The following is a 20,690-nucleotide window of genomic DNA, read 5'->3' on the forward strand; positions in this document are numbered from 1 at the left end:
AATACGGAGGCATTTAAAGTGTGTTTCTCCTCTGACAAGTGTCTGTGTAAAAATGGCAGTCTCTCTTAATGGTTCCTTATTAATTTTACTCAGTTTACAAATAATGATTTTTTTTCTGCTACTGTTTCAAACTCAGTCTGGGAGCTGAAAATCAAAATGAGTTGGTTTCTGCTCATGTTTCACCACCAGAAATAAAGTTCCTAAAATCCACACTTTGCTCTCGATGACATCTGTGCAACCTCACCCGCTTCCAATTTCATTCCATGCAATCTCATTGCTTTCAAATTATACTCTAAATTACACCTGCACAATCCAATTGTCTTCGAATTCCACTCCAGTTACTTCCACACACCCTAGTGCCTGCAGATTACATCTTGAGTTGCATCTGTGCCACCTCACTTCCTTTAGTTGTGGCACATGTATAACAGGTGACAATTTGGCTCTGCAATTGGAATTTACTTCACAATTCTGTTGCTGATGCAAGAAGTATATTTGTAGTGATAACATGGTAAAGTGCTAAAAGCTTACTGTCTTAAAAAGTGAATAGATATAATTCTGAATACACACAGGAAGCAAGGTTGCAGAGGAAAGCTAGTCTTGCTGTTTAGGCACTGAACTGGAACTCTGGAAATCAGTATTTAATTCCCAGTTCTGTCACACATTTCCTACATGACCTAAGGGAAACCACTTAATTGAATTGGCCTTGTTAGCACTGACCCCCCCACTTGGTAAGGTAACTCCCATCTTTTCATGTGCTGTATATTTATACCTGCTTACTGTATTTTCCACTCCATGCATCTGATGAAGTGGATTATAGCCCACGAAAGCGTATGCCCAAATCAATTTGTTAGTCTCTAAGGTGCCACAGGGACTCCTCGTTGTTTTCACTGAATCTCTCTGTCTCTGAGTTCCACACCTGTAAAGTAGGGATAATACATCTTCCCCACCTCTCAGGTGATCTTTGAGGATAAGTTCATTAATGTTTGTGAGGTAATTGTTCATTATGGTAATAGTGGTCTAGATAGACAGACTGTTAAGTAGTGACATTTCTACGTTGTCACTTTTCAGAGTAAAAGAAGCTACTGTGAAAGTTGATGACTTTTCTATCCACTTGTTAAAGAGCTTGTAGTTCCCATTTCAAAGCAGATGAAGCAATACTAAATAATGAGCTTTAAAATATCCAGGGCAATATAATAAAAAAAATGAAAAACTTCGAAAAATACAAACCATACATATGTTTCCTTGAAACGACAGACACTGCCAATGGAAACTGACATTTTACCCAAAAAAATGCTTGCTTCTGCTACTACTACCATCGCCATAAAACCAAAGAATTTTAAAATCTAATTTACTTTTCACCATGTATGGTTTCCGTATCTCAACCCTCTGTTATTAACAAAATCTACTTAAATATTGACATAGATTTATATCAGTCTAACATGAACACAGGCGAACAGAATAAAAGGAGACAAACCACCTCTGCCTTCAACTTTACTAGCCTCAAACACAAAGCACTAAGGTCTGCAAAATGTCATTCAGCTCATAGAATATTAACATCCAGCAAGGAATCATAGGAACATGATGTTGAAATATTCTCAATGGATAATGATGAGGTTATATAATTATTTAAGATTCAATACAAATTTGAAACTACAGCTAGGTGACAATGCCCCTTTAAACCCCTGGCAATGATGGAAACTCGATAGCAAAAGGCCAATTCAGTCTCCACAATACTGCAATTCAGTTCTGTGATTAGTCTCGGACTGCACCCAGTTAAGCGATGAACAGAGCAGCTTGTCTGTGACTAAAACCATTTTCCCACCATGGTGCCCGATCCTCAGAGCTGGGGAGTACTTGCAATTTCCACTGAACTCAACAGGTGACATTCACCCCTATGCTCAAGACCTACATAGCATGTAAATTCCACTTCAACCTTATTGTGAGGACTTATGTGGGACATAGATGGTGCATGAGCTTTGTGCAGATACTCTCTACACAAGGGTGAATTTTAGGATCAGATGCCAAAAAATAAACATTACTGGAAGCAAATGGCAGGGAGCCAGAGAAGGGAATTGGGTTTGCCAGCTTACCCTTCCTTGCTGACTCCACTGTCAAGGAATCACTCCCAAGAACAGGTCCTAGTGGCCTCCTGGAACCACTGCTAGTCTCAGCTTTCCAGGATTGGTCCTTGAAAAGCTCCAGTTTTTCCTGACTAGCTATCACTAACAGCAGAAAGCTATCCTGTCAAAACAGTAGCAGGCTTCTGACTTCACTGTACCTCAGTATTGAGCTCCTTAATTTTGAACCACTGTTTTTGTTATTATGCTTGACTTACCTTCTGCTGCCCTACCTTCCCTTCTCTTAACCAATGTGCATCACACCCTCCTCCTCTGCCTTGCTCCCTACATTATTGTGCACTTGCTTTCTTTGTCTTGTCCCTTTCATTTCCACAAATTCGCCCTTCCACAACCTTTCACCTCTTTTCTTGAAGCCACACCGCCACAAACAATAAAATAAAAAGAACCATACAATAATCAGGAAAGATTTTAGTTTGTAAAACAAAATTTTAAAATATTTAATTAAAAACACAGAACCATCAAGATGTGTGCCAAATATCTCAAGTAAATACAGAATCTTACTACTGTAACTCATGTCTTCCATTTGCAAGATGACCTGGGCCACAGGACTGCCTGTTTTCCCAGGTGTTTAGCTGAAGGTGCTTTTCTCACACAACATCCCATGGAGGAGGCGGAGCCAATCAAGTTCAAAACACCAAGGAGAGCAGGAACCATAAGATGATCTGCTTGGAATTTTAGGCATTAGTGACGACTGCTGGCAGAGATTTTGATTGAATCAGAGGAACAATTCTTGAAGACTATTTTCTTTTCAGCACCCAATGTTATGGGAACAAGTCCCACATGGGAGGAAAAACTGACAAGATCCCCAAACTATCAAACTCATTAACATTATTATTTTTATTATTATTTGAATTGTGGTAGCACCTAGGAGCTCCAGTCATGGACCAGGACCCTACTGTGCTAGCTACTCTCTACTTCTAACATTCAACTCCACACAAGAAGAGAGAGGGATTGGCTTCATGACCAAATTTGCTGACAGACAGAGAATAACTGTAAGAGGGAGCACTCTCTTTTATGTTCTTGGTTCCAAATCACCATCTCCACTTGCCTATCCCTTAGAGACGTTACTGCTTTACATGGTTCTGTGATTTGCGTGGCAGGGCATGTAACTCCTGGACTAGGAATCTGCAAAGCAACTTCACAAAGGACAACAGTAATACATGCCAAGGTAAAGCAACAATTCTTTGTTAAGTAAGCCAGCTAGACCCAAATATGACCAGACACTAAACAGTACAATAGGTTGCCCTTTTTGGTCTGAATGGTTGGCCAATATTTGAGGCCTTGCAGGATGTTTTCATTAGGAGGAGAAATTGATGGTAGAGTCAGGTATTTATTTCATGCAATCCTGTTTATTTACAAAACATGGACACAAACACCTGTTTCTCTGAACACAGTATGCACAAACAGAGCAGGCAGTGTCCCTGCTGTCTATTAGCCTCCCTTCCAGACAGAGCTCTGCCCAATATAATCTCTCTCTCTCAGCTTCCTCTCAGGGTCATGCTATCAGTGCTTCTCTGGCTTTGTCCTTACTTTTCTGGCTGCTTTCTTCTTCTAATACACACAGCTAAAATCAAATTAATACCCCAGCCCCTGCTTTTGCAATCAGTTCCCAGTGAAACCCTCTAATTCTCACCAAGTTAATTCTTTGCTCAGGCCTTTCATTTGGCCAGTGCTTTAGGTGGTGACTTCTAGTGCTCCAGCTATTTTACTACATAATGGAGCTTAATTGTTTTTTCCATTTTGTCCACGTGAAGTGCACCCATCAGGTTCAAAAAGGTCTGGGATTGCCCACAGAGTACACACTTGCTGGAAGCTACCAAAATACTTGGAGGAAGCTACCATGCTCGCTGGTACAAGATCATATATGGAGCAAAGAAGCAAGACCTTTCCACTTAGACATGTATCCTTCCGAATCCTCTATTATAAGAAGCCAACAACCACTAATTCATCACTGATACTTTTATTACTATTTCCAGTCCTTCCATCTTCTACAATCTCATTTGTGTTGAGATGCTAAACGCACATCTATAGTAAAGATCAAGTTTCCAAAAAATTACGCAACACAATCTCACTCTTGTGTCCATATGCAGAGGTCTATTCAACCTTGGACATACACCCATGAAATCTGCATTAACATTAATGTGAGGCATGTGTACATAGCCAAGGAAAGAAAAACCCTTTAAGTCTCTGAAAATGAATCATCTTATTTACAAAACTAAAGAAAAAACATCAGTGTTATAAAACAGTAGCAAAGGGAATAGAGTTACTCTTCAACTACACCACCATTAACATTAAACTTGGTTAATGACTTCCTCTCCCAAGTGAATGAACATGAACTTCTCTTAATGTTCATTTCTTCTCTTATAACATGTATTTGAAAACACTTGATTAACTCTTAGAACTAAACCACTAAAACAACAGTTCCTGTGACCTCATTTTGACCTGACTTTGATAGATTCACTTAATGATTAGATTAAAATAGTTGCTAAAGTCTGCAATTAGATAGCTCTCCTATATTGCAAGACAAGCTGTACAGACTTCCCTTACTGTGCCCTTTATTCTATAAGAACTACACAATACTGTACTTTTTATCATGTGAGACTGTTCTGGAGTGAAGGCGGGGGTTCCAGTAGACACAAATCCTGAGTTGAGTCAACAGAAAAAAGACTTTACATACACTATTATAATATTTTATTAAAGTACAGTATTCTGTACCAGTGTAATATTATTTTAAAATCCAATTTACGTTTTACAGTTTCGGTCCTTTACTTTTTCACTCAACTCAGGCTACTTATTCTATGAACCCTGGGTACACAGTCATTTGTGCAACCCACACTAAAGCCTGTGCCACCAAAACCTCAGTGCTATTTTTAGTGAGCTAGCTAGATGAAAGCCTGCGTGGGTATGTCTACATGAGCTGCAAATCTATTTTAATAAAGAATCTTATTCCTTTTACTTCGTTTGCCATGATGCCTTCTGCACATTTGCACAGTTCCTCATTTTTCTCACTTATACTTCATTTATTCTCTGAAGAATGTTTTCCATATAGTAAATATATAAAGTACAACTTTTTTCAACTTAAATCTATCTGTGCTAGACATTTTAACAACAGGCTGATAAATATTCAACCATAATATACACAGTCATTTCAGCGGTAAAAAGATGAAAGTCTGCATTACTTCATTCAGGAAATGAAATGCAGGTTTCGGTGATTTCATTGCAATATCCTTTAGTACATGTAACTTATTTAAGTTATGCAGTGGGTTATTCAACAAGCAAGTGATGCAATGACTTGCACAGATAAGTTACTGCACACTTTACACGGTCATGGAGCTAATTCATAGTGACAAGCTGTTCCGTTATAATCATACCTCTCAAGGGCTCTACAGTCATAAGTAGAGAGCTCTGAATATTATTTAACAGTTAAAAACTGCTCTACCGTTCAGCAGAAGTTTGAATTTTGACTCTTGTGAAACCTAGCTACTTCAATGTTTATTAGGGCTAATACCAGGCTTTCTTCTCTCAAGGCAAAAAACAGCTCCATGGGAAACTTTAATTTAATACAACTTAAAACAAAACTAAAGACAATAGGGATGAAGAAGGCTGGGGAGGGGGAAGAGATGGGGAGAATGATGCAGAAAGTGAAGGAACATTCAATAGGATACCCCTGGTCTCTGAGAGCATGGAGTGGGAAAGGAATGTGAGTGAATATATAAAGAAAGGTTGACTTGTCCAACTGGACCTTCTTTACTGGCTTATGCTGTAAATCCTACAGCTATCGTGGGAATTGCATCCAGTTTCAAATTTTCTGGAGTTCATAAATAATAGGATCAGATGTTTTTTTTTAGAGTCCAAAATGATTATAGTCTCTTGCATTTAGCAAGCTTGTATTTAGACACCACCATCAGTGTTCTTATAGGAGAAACTGGCCCAAATTAAAGAAAAAAGAAAGAATACAACTAAGAATATTTCAGCACTAAAGGGCTAACATAATACAATACTTGTAGCCGCAGTGTGGCATTTATCATTGTTTTACACTAAATGGCACCACAGAGAAGAGAAGAGCATTGGTCAAAAATAAATAAATAAAGGGTAAGATGATTGACAGTCTGAGGGCAGAGCACAGATACTCTTGCCCAAACCAAATACTCTCTATATTTCTGTGTTTCTAAGATTCATGCATTTAAAGGCCAGAAGGAACTATTGGTATCATCTAGTCTGATCTCCTGCACAATGCAGGCCACAGAACCTTACCTAGTAACTTTTTCATAAAGCCCATAGCTTTTAAGCTATAGCATATTTTTCAGAAATATATCCAGTCTTAATTTAAAGACTTCCAGTGATGGAGAATCCACCACATCCCTAGGAAAGTTGTTCCAATGGTTAATTACCCAAATTGTGAAAGACATGCACCTTATTTCTACTCTGACTTTGTCTAACCTTTAGTTCCCAACCCCAAAGGTACTGGTTATATTTTTGTCTGCTAGATTAAAGAACCACCTACTATCAGAAATCTCTTCCTCATGTATGTACTTGTAGACCATGATCAAGTCACCTCAAACTCATAACATGTTCCAGTGCTGTCTTGATTTACAAATTTAGTTCAAAGTGTTTGCATCAAGGATGCCCAAAACGTAGCTGGAGGGTCAATGGTGGCCCACTGAGTCCTAAAATCTTGCTTGTGGCTGTCCTCTCTCTAACTACAGGAGGACAACAAAGGTGATCAGCTGCAGGTTTTTCTAGAGGGTGAATTGAAAAAAGCAACAATTTCTATTCATCTACCTCAGAAAATATAAGTACAAGAAACATTATGGATGTGTACATTATTTTGATCTAAAAAGGCCCACAAATTTATTTGTTGGTGGCAAGTGATGAATGAATTTGGGTACCCCTGGGTTATGCACACTAATGCCAACATGTGCAGCTTCCAGAACCTCGGGGCAAGTTACTGGAGCACTTTCCAAGAATACATTTGGTAATTTTATAAATCAGATCTATCTGCATAAATCATCCCTCATTCTCAAATTGCAGTCAAGATTTTGTGTTTTCAAAAGTGTGATGGCCACATCAAAAATACATAGTCATTAAATAAAAATAGCCAAAGCTGTTAAATTGTTTCCTGTAAAAAGAAAAAAAAGGCAAACAGCTACTCACTGTGAACAAGGAAGCAAAAATCTTTCCACATCAGCAACAGTGTGAGCTTTGTGAAGCCCTCTGCATCATATTCCACCACACCACTATAAAAACAGAAATATAAAACAAGGACACATTTGTACACAATATTCCTTACAATAATAAATGATAAGCAAATAAATATTGGGTTAAAGCAAAGGAAAATACCCAAGATTTTACTTTATTTACTATCTACTATTATGTTCTATCCAAATGCAGGCTGCATGTGGCTTCTCTCAAATGGAATAATGGAGCTTCCATCTGAGGAATGGCCATCGTCGGTGTAAACAAGATACTTTTTAAAATGCAATCAGCTCTGCTAATGGCACTTGCAATTGAAATTCAGTAATAATTGAACGTATCTACCAAAAACTGTATGTTACTCAGATGGAGATCATTAATACACTATGACACTGAAGTTATATATAAAAAGCAGAGACCTTACTGAAAATCTAGGGACCCATGTCATAACATTGACTTCCAATAATCTAGGTGGAGTCTAAATCTGACAATTTATACATCTAAAATATACATTCAAAATCCACAAATTGTATTTTAAATTTAAAGAAAAGCTTTCACAAGGACTATTTTTACTTACGTAGAGAAAAAAAATTCATATGACAGCTGAATTAATATCTTCAGCCTTGATTCCTGATTATCTTATATTGTTAAACACTCAGGCTTGTCAAATTACTGTGATGCTGTTTGTTGCTGTTGTTATTGTTATTTTTGCTGCTGTTTTTTTAATTTAGTTTTTGTATATTGTAAAATTTATCATATTGTCATAAATAATACACAAGGAGCTAAATTCTGATTAAGTTGCTCATGCAATTCCCCCCACCCCCGAAATGGATTAAGACTATGATAGCATCAGAGTATGTAAACTGCAATGTTTCAGTATACTAATTTGTTACGTACTATGTGCTTTTCATACTTATATCATCAACTTTATCTTATCGACCCTGGGATCAGATGGTGTCTACCGTTATGTTTAAACCACAGCAGAATGTTAGCACAGTTTACTTGGTCATTATGGAGATGGATTCTTTTTGTCTTGAGAACTGTGTTATAAATCCATTGTACAGATGGCGGGTTTTCTGTAGCACGGATTTGGATTGAATAATTCTCAGAAAAGAAATCATGTTTTTAGTCAGACCAGTTCTCCAATGTCTGTACTAACTTCTGATTTGCACGACTGATATCGATCTATAAAGACTTATATGGTTTGGATCCATAAGAGATTACCTCTTTCCTTAGGTGTCACTGTGCCACCTGAGAGCATCTGGGGTGCTCCTCCTTACAGTCTCTCTATAACCATCCAGCCATTCATTTTTTGATGTGCCTATTGCCATAATATTTCTGTGGTCATGCTGTACAGAAATAAGGAAACTTCAGTTTCTTCATAAAGGGATGAAAACTACTATCTCCTCCTCATTTTAGGTTACTTCCTGAGTTGAATCAATGTGGTGGCTGGCTTCCAGGAGGAATAATTCTGGATTACTTGCTACAATCACTACTACGAGAAGGCCTATGTGCATCATTTTCTGAAGATGGCTAGATGTGGACTCATCCAGTGGAAGTTAATTATATAGCCAAGGGTCATGTAATGAGCATGCTCTCCTGCTCTACAGCAAGTTTTACCTCTAGCTTCAAGTCATCCTGTTGATTGTAGCTGCTATAGTAGGATTATATATAATGTTTCAGCAGAACCTTATAATGAGAGGTAGAATGTCACTGCCTCAACTAACAACCAAGACATCTAACCGTGAATCAGAAAGGTAAAATAATTTTGCTTTTGTTACATGAGAAGATGCATTAAAAGAAGACTTACGTTCCAAAGTGACTCAGGAAAGCGGCAATATACTCCCTTCTCTTATGGTATCCCTGAATAACATATTGTACCTGGGGGGAAAAAAAAGCCAACCCAAAGCTATGAAGACATTTTACAGAAAGAAAAGGCTCCCAACTTTTCATATTTTTCTAGTTTTATTGGAGAAATCTATTTACAGAATATCAATAATGTTGCATGCTACTTTTAGATGCCATGTTTCATCCTAAAGGATCCTAAAATGCCTTTCAAACAAACGGTACACAGGGCTCTCTTCATTCACCTGTAGGTGAATCAGCACCTGGTAGCACTACTGTGCAATAAGAAGTGAAGAAGAATATCATATCCAATTGAAGCAATAGAAAGAACCTTAGATAGGCAATATGTAATTGGCTGAGCTAGCATTTGGCCAGGATGCTAGAGAAACATCCTGTTAAGAAAATTGCTTAGGACCATAATTGTGTGTGTCATCTGAAAAACAGCATATCTAGCAGCTGAGTACTTCCTAACAGTAAGCTGTATTATTGGCTTCAGGCTGACTCAGATAGAAGAGAGCCACCTACTGAATCACCAACACCAAATTCTGAAGAATCCTGAGTTTCCCTTGAAAGTCTTCCATCCCAGCACTGATCCAGACCACTACACTTAGGTTGGAAGATCTGAGTCCATTGAAGAGTCCTTGCTTTACATGAATAGTCCTGTTGACTTGAATGGATTACTTGCAAGATAAGCAAGGTTTGACTCATGATGAAACCAACACCAAAGATGCTAGGCTGAAAGAGTATCTAGTTCCCAACTCATTATGTTATATCTATAGGATACTTCCATTCATAGTCACTTATACAAATCCTACTCTGCTTTTCATAATGGAAACTAACTCTTATAGAGCCTCTTAATGCTGAGTGAAAGAGAGGGGGGGAATATATACTTTATTTGTGTTGGCTATGGTAACATTGGATTTCCTTGGTTGGCAAATGCTTGTGTTAAGTTATTGAAATAACCTTGATACAATCAGTGCTCAGAGCTATGTTATATCCTCTCAAAGTAAAATAATTCTATTTATAAAATAGGACTTATTTCAGTTTATAAAGAAGTGCTTAGTTTGAAGGCTTTGTGTGGGATCTGAAACATTATTTTGGAAAAAGGAAAACAGATGATAAGTTTGCTTAAGTAACTTTGTTTAAAAAAAGGATAAAAACAGTCCTGTGTACTTGTAGGTTTTAAAAACAAAGTAGTTTTAACAGAAAACCACAACAAAACAGCTCTAAAGATAGATTTCTGTATAATTATGGAAATGCATTTTGAAGGAGCCTTTTCTAAAAGACATAATTTAATTTCCTCATTTAAACAAGAAAAACAAAAAAATATGAAATAAAAAAGACAAATAGGGAATCTACAGTAACCAGATTGCTGAATGCCTGGCCCTAAATTACTGTTCTAACTTAAAAACTACATTTAAATCATCTGAGAAACTTTACAAAATACTATACCTAATGAATAAACTTTCTCTTTCGCTTAGACTCTAAGCCAAACAGAATATAGCTTTCTATTAATGGAAAAGGTAAGTGGCTATTACTTTACTATATCAACATTCATCAGAAAAGATGAATCAGTCCATTTGGATGAATTAGCTGAGATAATATCACTGTAACAGGACCTTTTGTCGAGTGCTCACAATCGACAGTAATCTAGGGATAGTTAGATGTCTTTCCATTGAAAGATAAAGTCATTGGCTATATATTGCTATTTATCTAGCAACAGAACAATAATATGTTGGGGTGACATGTTTATCCTAATCTACCTTAAAACAATAAGAAAACTCCTTTAAAACCCAAGAAATGCTGTATACCTACAACTCCCACTGACTTTAATGGGACATGAAAGTGTTCAATCTCTCACAAGATCAGGTATAAGACAGTGTTACTGGAATAGTTTAACTTGCTTGAGTTTGCTTTACTTAAATCATCGGTTGAATAAGTAGAATCCATTGTTTCCACAGTGGTTTCATAAAATTGCTTGTAAAGTACAGTATAACACAAGAAGGAAGGAGAAATTAAGTTCTGTGTATTAACTCACCTTGTTAGTTAGCAGCTGGCACACCTGTGGTACATAGTCAATGAGACAGCCTCCACCTGGAAAGGCTGGGATGTGAAGGGCAGAGGAGCCTCCAAGAGCACTAAAAATAAAATATGTTTATTTCACAATATATCAGATGCTGCTCCTATGGGACATGTTAGTGATTCTTACCTTTCCCAATGTAAAAAGCCCAGCACCACACTAAGAAAAGATTACAAACTGATTTATATTAGCCCTGGATTATGTAATAAATATTAGAGATACAAACCGTAACTTTACCGTATACTACTGCTGACGCCTTACTGACAGCAGACATCTTTAACCAAGAGTATCAAACCCCTCCAACTGGAAGAGTTAAGTGATTGTACTAGGAGTGGCAGACATACCAAGCATCCTCTCAAAGAATAGTTTTAATTTTATTTATTTAACGATTTGTATTATTTTTATCACCATTGTATCTAGGTTCATAGCAGCTTAAATGCAACCAGACATTGCATCTAACTGTATACAACAGACAGTATAAACAGCCTTCCATGTAACACCCAAGCATCCATAAATAACTCACTTATGTCCACAGTAATTAAAAAAGAGTAGTTTCTCAACACCCTCGAGAGCCACTAAATAACATATCCATTAACCCCTACCAAATCCTGTAAGTGTGAGATCAACATCTCATGGTCAAGCATATTAAAGGCATATCCAATAAAATCAACATGAACATCTGACTGGAGCTGGTTGCACTGTTTTAAAATTACATTATGTTCCCTCCTCTTTTCTTGACTAGCTCTATACCTGAACTTTGTCCATCACTAGAAAAAGATCATCTGAATAAAGATACTAATTCTGTCCCTGTACCATACACAGACCAGAAACCAGAATGAGAGAGACCAAGGACAGTGAAAGGAACCCAAAGCTGCATTGGCACCTTTTCAATAGCCTTTCCCATAAAATGAAGATTTGAGGGAGGGCTGTAATTGTCAAGGCCAGAAACTTCATCTGATGGCTTCCTCTGCAAGCAAGGCCATAACCACTTTTTCTTAAAAGTTGATTGTACACCCAGATAAAGGCAATACCAGTTTTTTCAACAACAGACCTAAATCCTTCCCATTGTCTTTTACCAATCATAAGTGACATGAACCTATCTTACAGGTCATGGCTTGTATCTCTCTTTGAACATACAGTACTTCTCTATAAATGAAACTAAGCTATACTCCAAAAGTTAAGATGTTACTTTGTCTCATGCTGTTTATGCATTGCTCCCACAAAAACATTAGGATCCAATAGATCTTCTCTGCAAAGCAAGGTCCTTATCCTACAAAGGGATCTTCTGGCAAGGATTCTTATGCCTTGACAGACTCTTTCTTTGTCTAGGTATAAGGGTCTATACTGGCAAAACCCTTTGAATGATAGAAGCATAAATCAAAAATTTATCATAATGAGATGCACTGAAATCTGTTACTGAAACCGTCTGGAGTCAGCAGACTGTTCACCACATGGAATAGTTCTGTAGGTCTGGACTTTGCAGATGCAAGACTGAATAAGAAAAAGAAAATACTTCAGTGTATATCACAGCCACACAGGAACAAAACTCTTTATGCTGTGTGACAAAGTTCCTCCTCTATCTTGGTGGGTCCTGCTCTTATTGGCGGATTTTCCTGCCTCAGAGATTCACCATGTGGGTTGGGGAACAGCCCAGAGACCTCCCCCTCTGGAAGAACCCACAGTCTAGGTCAATTGAGAGGTTTGGGGGGAACACGGGCCCGCCCTCTACTCCGGGTTCCAGCCCAGGGCCCTGTGGACTGTAGCTGTCTATAGTGCCTCCTGTAACTGCTGCATGACAGCTACAACTCCCTGGGCTACTTCCCCATGGCTTCCTCCAAACACCTTCCTTATTCTCACCACAGGACCTTCCTCCTGGTGTCTGATAATGCTTGTGCACCTCAGTCCTCCAGCAGCACACCCTCTCACTCTCAGCTCCTTACGCCTCTTGCTCCCAGCTCCTCACACTCGCCCCACAAACTGAAGTGAGCTCCTTTTAAAACCCAGGTGCCCTGATTAGCCTGCCTTAATTGATTCTAGCAGCTTCTTCTTAATTGGCTCCAGGTGTCCTAATTAGCCTGTCTGCCTTAACTGGTTCTAGCAGGTTCCTGATTACTCTAGGGCAGCCCCTGCTCTGGTCACTCAGGGAACAGAAAACTACTCATCCAGTGACCAGTATATTTGCCCTCTACCAGACTCCTGTACCCGACTGGTCTGGGTCTGTCACAGCTGTCATTAGTCAAATATAGAGCTGTTTTTTGTCACCAACTTTAGTCTCCTTCTTGGTTGCTTTGTTTGTTGCAGGTCATCTACTTACCAAGGTGATGTGTTGAGAGGTATGGGAATGCTATTTGGCCACTTAAGGATGGTCAGAGACAAGTGGATCATAATGTATTAGCCGGTCATCAAAAGTGTGGTCCGATAGCCAAACTATAATTCCCCTCAGAAAATTCTGAAATTGTATTCAGATTGGAGGAATGAAGCAGGGTTCTCATCCTGACAAGTTAAGAGCGGGCTCTGATCCTACTCTGAAGATGATAATAATCGGGCCATGTCAAGTTTGCAATCACTACTCCCTATATTATACAGATATATCCCCTGAACACTCCTACCCTTAAACAAAGGAAGTGCTATTGCCCAACCCACAGTCTCTCTTGCCTCAGTTGCATCCAAATCTAAGGATCCTCTCAGCAGTGAGATACCACTGGAGATGCTCAAAATAGTACAAAGAAAATCACAGATTCCTCTGTTGGTTCCAACAGACTCATAGACTTAAAGGTCAGAAGAGACCATTGTGATCGTCTAGTCTGACCTCCTGCACAACGCAGGCCACAGAATCTCACCCACCCACTCCTGTAATAAACCCCTAACCAGTGTCTGAGCTACTGAAGTCCTCAAATCATGGTTTAAAGACTTCAAGGTACAGAGAATCCTCCAGCAAGTGACCCGTGCCCCACGCTGCAGAGAAAGGCGAAAAACTCCAAGGGCCTCTGCGAATCTGCCCTGGAGGAAAATTCCTTCCTGACCCAAAATATGGCGATCAGCTAACCCCTGAGCATGGGAGCAAGACTCACCAGCCAGACACCCAGGAAAGAATTCTCTGTAGTAACTCAGATCCCACCCCATCTAACAGGCCATTGGGCATATTTACTGCTAATAGACAAAGATCAATTAATTGCCAAAATTAGGCTATCCCATCATACTATCCCCTCCATAAACTTATCAAGCTTAGTCTCCAAGCCAGATATGTCTTTTGCCCCCACTGCTCCCCTTGGAAGGCTGTTCCAGAACTTCATTCCTCTGATGGTTAGAAACCTTCGTCTAATTTCAAGTCTAAACTTCCTGATGGCCAGTTTATATCCATTTGTTCTTGTGTCCACATTGGTACTGAGCTTAAATAATTCCTCTCCCTCCCTAGTATTTATCCCTCTGATATATTTATAGAGAGCAATCATATCTCCCCATAGCCTTCTTTTGGTTAGGCTAAACAAGGCAAGCTCTTTGAGTCTCCTTTCATAAGACAGGTTTTCCATTCCTCGGATCATCCTAGTAGCCCTTCTCTGAACCTGTTCCAGTTTGAATTCATCCTTCTTAAACATGGGAGACCAGAACTGCACACAGTATTCCAGATGAGGTCTCACTAGTGCCTTGTATAACGGTACTAACACCTCCTTATCTCTACTGGAAATACCTCGCCTGATGCATCCCAAGACCGCATTAGCTTTTTTCATGGCCATATCACATTGGCAGCTCATAGTCATCCTGTGATCAACCAATACTCCGAGGTCCTTCTCCTCCGTTACTTCCAACTGATAAGTCCCCAGTTTATAACAAAAATTCTTGTTATTAATCCCTAAATACATGACCTTGCACTTTTCACTATTAAATTTCATCCTATTACTATTACTCCAGTTTACAAGGTCATCCAGATCTTCCTGTATGATATCCCGGTCCTTCTCTGTATTTGCAATACCTCCCAGCTTTGTGTCATCTGCAAACTATTAGTTCCACTTTTTGTGCCAAGGTCAGTAATAAAAAGATTAAAGAAGATTGGTCCCCAAACCGATACCTGAGGAACTCCACTAGTAACCTCCCTCCAGCCTGACAGTTCACCTTTCAGTATGACCTGTTGTAGTCTCCCCTTTAACCAATTCCTTATCCACCTTTCAATTTTCATATTGATCCCCATCTTTTCCAATTTAGCTAATAATTCCCCATGTGGAACTGTATCAAATGCCTTACTAAAATAGAGGTAAATTAGATCCACTGCGTTTCCTTTGTCTAAAAAAATCTGTTACCTTCTTAAAGACATAAGAGAATCTCTAACAGTTTTCAAATGCTGCTTCTTTTCTTATATTGCTATGTTGCAATCCATTTTCCAGACTCTGAATGATTATTTTAAATTTGTGACCAATGGCTTGTCTACACTAGAGAGTTTTGCCACTTTAACTGTAACAGTTACAGATAAAGTGGCAATATAATTCTCTACTATGAATGCAGTTATACCAGTATAAAAGTGCCTATACCAGTATAGATTATTCTGGTTCAGGTACTGAAATAAGCGATACCATTTTAAGACACCTTTATACTGATATAACTGCATCGACATTAGGGCTAATACCAGTATAGATATACTGGTAAAATATAACACCTCGAACTGATGTAGTTATATCAGTATAATTTTTCTAGTGTTGAGCAGGCCTAAAAGTGTCTAGGAAAATCAAAGCCTGCTTAAAACAGCAGAGATGGAGCTAGCCCGCCAAACCACGAAGACAGAGATGGAAGGCAGAAGGTGGTGTAGTTGTTTTGCTGCTACCATAAAGATTCTCAGTCTGCCTGAGAAACATCTTTGCCTTACCGTTTCTAAGGAGAAAAATATGTTGCCCTTTCACCATAAAAATATCTTACAAATGTTCTCCTTAATTACTATTCGCTGATTTCATACAAGAGGAGTTTTCCAGTCTGGATATATTTTTAATTTGAACTAGTGAAAAGAGATTTAAAAAAAACTCCTTTAGCAAATGAAATCCCCATTAAGCATACGTGACACATACTAAGAATCAAATTTTTGCCAACTACCTGGAAATTAAAATGTAGATATACTGAGTCTAAGAAAGAAATCCATCCTATATGAACTCAAGTAAGAATGTATGTTCAATAATAAAATATCTATGCATTTAAACTGCAAAAAAATCTGCATGCCACTAATCCCCTTAAATCCGTTATTGGGGGAAAAAGTGACATGCCCTGTACAAAAAAGAAAGACTCATCAAAATGCTCAGGCACATATAATTATGTGGTAATCTATTAACAAAGATAAAAGGGAAGATAATGTTTTGGGACAACTGGATAAAAAAAACCCTTAAAGATGTCAGACTTTTTTTGACAAAGAAACACTTTTGGAGCTTTTTATAACCATAAACAAAAATTAGGGTAGAACATATTAATTTTGGCAGCACTACAAATGTGTCAATGTATGTAAAAAATCTTGAGGAATGAGTTCATGTTTCCCAAACAAGCACTTATTAATGAACACAATATAGAGAAGCTATAGCATTACTAAAAAGAACAGGAGTACTTGTGGCACCTTAGAGACTAGCAAATTTATTTATTAGAGCATAAGCTTTCGTGGGCTACAGCCCACTTAAGTGGGCTGTAGCCCATGAAAGCTTATGCTCTAATAAATTTGCTAGTCTCTAAGGTGCCACAAGTACTCCTGTTCTTTTTGCGGATACAGACTAACACGGCTGCTACTCTGAAACCTATAGTATTACTGAGCATACAAATCACAAATGGATACATTTTAATGTATTTTATAATTTTTTTACAGGTCTTTAGTACAAATGAATAGAAAATGATGAAGCTATCTCTCCTGGAAGTGCTTAAAGGAAACAGGAGACTACAAACATGTAATCTGCAGTTGTCCAAGAAACAAACAATTTTAAGAAGATCATAAAAAAGAATCAAGCTTCTTCAACTTAACGTATCCAGATACACTACTTAGTAGAATCAAAATATCAATATAAAAAGGCCAGATAAATGTCACTGAATTAACTAATGGCATGAAGATTATCCTTAAATATTGGAAAGATATAACAGTATCAACAGAAAAAGAACAAATGTTGGAAATGCATTTTAATAAATAATACATATGTGGAGAATGAAATGGAAGACTATAGCAAAATGTGAGAACTATTTCTAAATTCTATCAAGAGAAAAAGAAAATAGATGAAACTCTAAAATAGATCAAAGATAGGTCTAGCATTTGGGACCTATGTAATCAAGTGTGTATGCAAATCAGGAATATGTGTGCAAACAAAGCAGGTGTGTGCTCACAAGCATGCACATGTTTAATCTTACTGAAAATAAAGCAATTTATTTACTTCCTTTAATCATAATATATTTGTAAATATATTTGCTAACTTTTAGGTGTTGCAAATATCAGTGAGCACAGAGAACATTTAAAAAGCCAGGGAAGTTTGTGATTACAAGTTTGATTGAAAAACGTAGTAGTATTGATGTAATACACTTAGATTTCTGTAAGCAGTGTAGTTGTAGCTGTATCGGTCCCAGGATAAAGAATAGTTCTGTGTGGCTTGAAAGCTTGGCACTCTCACCAACAGATGTTGGCCAATAAAAGATATTACCTCACCCACCTTGTCAGTCTAGATATCTGAAAGACATTTGACTTGATACCACATAACCTTTTGAGTAAAAAACTAGAAAGATATAAAATTAACACGGCACATATTAAAGTGGATTAAAAGCTGGCTAATTGATAGGTTACAAAATGTAATTGTACATGGGGAATCATCATCAAATAGGTGTGTTTCTAATGGGGTATTGCAGGGATCACTTCTTGGCCTTACACTAATGCTGTGTCCTGTTCTGGTGTTCCCAATTCAAGAAAGAGCATGTTGATAAATTGGAGAGGGGTCAAAGAAGAGCTACAAGAATGACTAAAGAATTAGAAAATATGCCTTACAGCGATGGACTCAAGGAGCTCAATCTATTTAGCTTAACAAAGAGAAGGTTAAGAGGTGACTTTATCTCAGTCTAAATGAGGAACAAACATTTAATAATGGCGTCTTCAATCTAGCAGAGTAAAGTAGAACACGATCCAATGTCTGGAAATTGAAATTAGGCAAATTCAGACAGGAAATAAGGTGTAAATTTTAAACAGTCAGGATAATTAATCATAGGAACGACTTATCAAGGGGTTGTGGTGAGCTCTCCATCACTGACAATTTTTAAATCAAGACTGGATGTTTTCCTAAAACATATACTCTAGAAATCATTCTGGGGAAGTTCTATGGCCTGTATTATACAGGTGCTCAGATGATCACAATGGTTCCTTCTGGTCTTGGAATCTATGTATCTATGAAAAAACTGGTGAGAATGCACCTACAATGTTGTATGCAGTTCTGAGCCTCTCAAATCCTGAAAGATTAGATAAACTGGAAGAAATTCAGAGGAAAATGTCTTAATGACAGTGTGCTGTTGGAGGAAAAACAAATTTAAAAATTCTAAATATGTTTGCCTTGGTTAAATGTCAACTAAGGGGACATTTGATAAAGGCCTACAAGCGCAAGATGGTTTTAAACCTCAAAGAGAAGAACTGGTTAAGGTGAGGCAGTACTTAAAACTGAGAGCAATAGGGAGAAATTGAGCAAAGGAAAATGGAGTGAAAAGAAGATCTCAGAAAAAATCTCAACGAGAATGATCTGCTGAACTACACAGTAACCTCTGATGGACTATGGCGATAATTCTGTCACTGGAGACACTTAAAACAATCCTGGACAAAGCACTGAAAGGAAAAGTCCTGCATTAGCCTAGGAACGGACAAGATGACTTAACATGTCTTTCCCATCTCTAACTTCTATGATTTAGATCAGTCTCTCACAGAGAGTCTTTAAATTATGAGAGAATTAAACTGTGAGATATTCCAGCTGTTGAGTCTTTTACTGAAAGTTTATTTTAAAACAATGCTTACTCCAGTCGTTACATATTTCAGTAGTTACAAAGTCAGGGGACTGAGCCTAATTTCAACAGAAACTATCCAACGTCATACTGATAAGCCCTGCTGACTGATATAAATATCTGCCTCAACGGGTAAATATTTAACAGACATACTAGTGCCTGACATTGCACTGCTTTTACTGAATGATCTCAAGTGATCTCATTACTCTAAGAAAATAAACATTGTAAGTAGTTTCAAAAGAAACAACTGAAAAGAGGAAGCTATGTAAATGTAATTTTAGAATTTACTGTAATTAAATTATTATTATTATTAACCATATGAACAAAGACAAATCAACGCAGTCTTTGTATTGTGCTCTGAAGGACGCCTCTCGTACCTCATCAGTCCTCTCAGTCATTCTCATCTGGATTGTGCATGCCTCTTTCTCCTGCTTTTGAGCACCATGAGAATGCTAGCAGTTCCCTATGCCTTTCCTCTGTGAAGGTCTAGAAACTGTCCTCTCATGGGTTTGAAGGGGAGGACGGTCTTTCTCAGAAGTGTAGGTCAAGAGGGGACATCGTTCAAGACAAAGGGCAGCTATTTGTGATTTAGCCCTTCCAAGAATTCTGGTTTGGTCCAGTTTCCCAGCAACCAGAAACTCTCCCTCCTTCCTGGCAGAGTGTGCCTGGAATAGCCTGGCACAGTGTGCTTGGAATAGCCTATAAATAAGCCAGTTCCCAGATGACAAACCTGGCGATTATCTAAATTTCTAAGAAGTTTGATCTAATGGATTAGAGTGGCAAGCTGCTGTGTGTGGTCCCAAGTTTGGAGCTCAATGGAGGCTGGAATTGCTGTAGAATTAGTATGCTTGCCCCTTGAGGGGAGCAAGATGCACCACATTACTCTCAAGCCATCTCCTTTGGCAGATCTATAAAACATTTTGACAGAAACTGAGCTTAACCCTGCTCAGCTGCAAAGTAGGTTAATACAAGGTAGGGTCTTTAAGAATGGGGTCCTTCCACAGAAAGGAGGGAATCCTGGTGCAAACCCCCTTCTCTGAAAAAGAGAAAATGGCTGCACAGAATTTATTTAAAGAAAATAAAGGTAAACAGGGACAGGTGGAACTCTGAGCAAACGTGCATGTTTGTTCCTTGTGCTGGGCTGGAAATCTGTTTGCCAAGTACTTGAATAAAATACTATTTTGCATTTTGAGAATGCCTTCCACCCAACAACCTCAAAGCATTTTACAAATATTAACTAATTAAGCTTTACAACTGCCCTGTGCGGTATTATCTCTATTTTACAGTTGGGGAAGCTGTGGCACAGAGGTGAAATGACTTGTTCAATGTTACACAGGAAGTGTCTGGCTGAGTTGGAAAATGAACCCAGGAATTCCTACTCCAATAGATAAAGTTAAAAATAACAAGTGAGGAAGTGTACATACATTGCATAAATAGGTCAATACATTTTCCAAGAG

The 20,690-nt window shown here is 38.1% G+C and overlaps 1 protein-coding gene across 2 annotated transcripts in view; it reads right to left on the reverse strand.

The window, feature by feature from the left end:
- BABAM2 (BRISC and BRCA1 A complex member 2) overlaps nucleotides 1–20,690 on the reverse strand; it is a 307,510-nt gene that overhangs the window by 47,566 nt on the left and 239,254 nt on the right. For both annotated transcript variants that reach the window (XM_024198185.1, XM_024198186.1), the window contains exons 8-10: nucleotides 11,215–11,314; nucleotides 9,142–9,212; nucleotides 7,293–7,375 (exon numbers count right to left, since the gene is read on the reverse strand). In XM_024198185.1, the coding sequence (XP_024053953.1) occupies nucleotides 7,293–7,375; nucleotides 9,142–9,212; nucleotides 11,215–11,314 (254 nt within the window). The remainder of the gene's footprint in view (nucleotides 1–7,292; nucleotides 7,376–9,141; nucleotides 9,213–11,214; nucleotides 11,315–20,690) is intronic.

This window comes from Terrapene carolina, unplaced genomic scaffold (genome assembly GCF_002925995.2).
Source record: "Terrapene carolina triunguis isolate 2854851 unplaced genomic scaffold, T_m_triunguis-2.0 Scaffold85, whole genome shotgun sequence".
NCBI lineage: Eukaryota > Metazoa > Chordata > Testudines > Emydidae > Terrapene > Terrapene triunguis.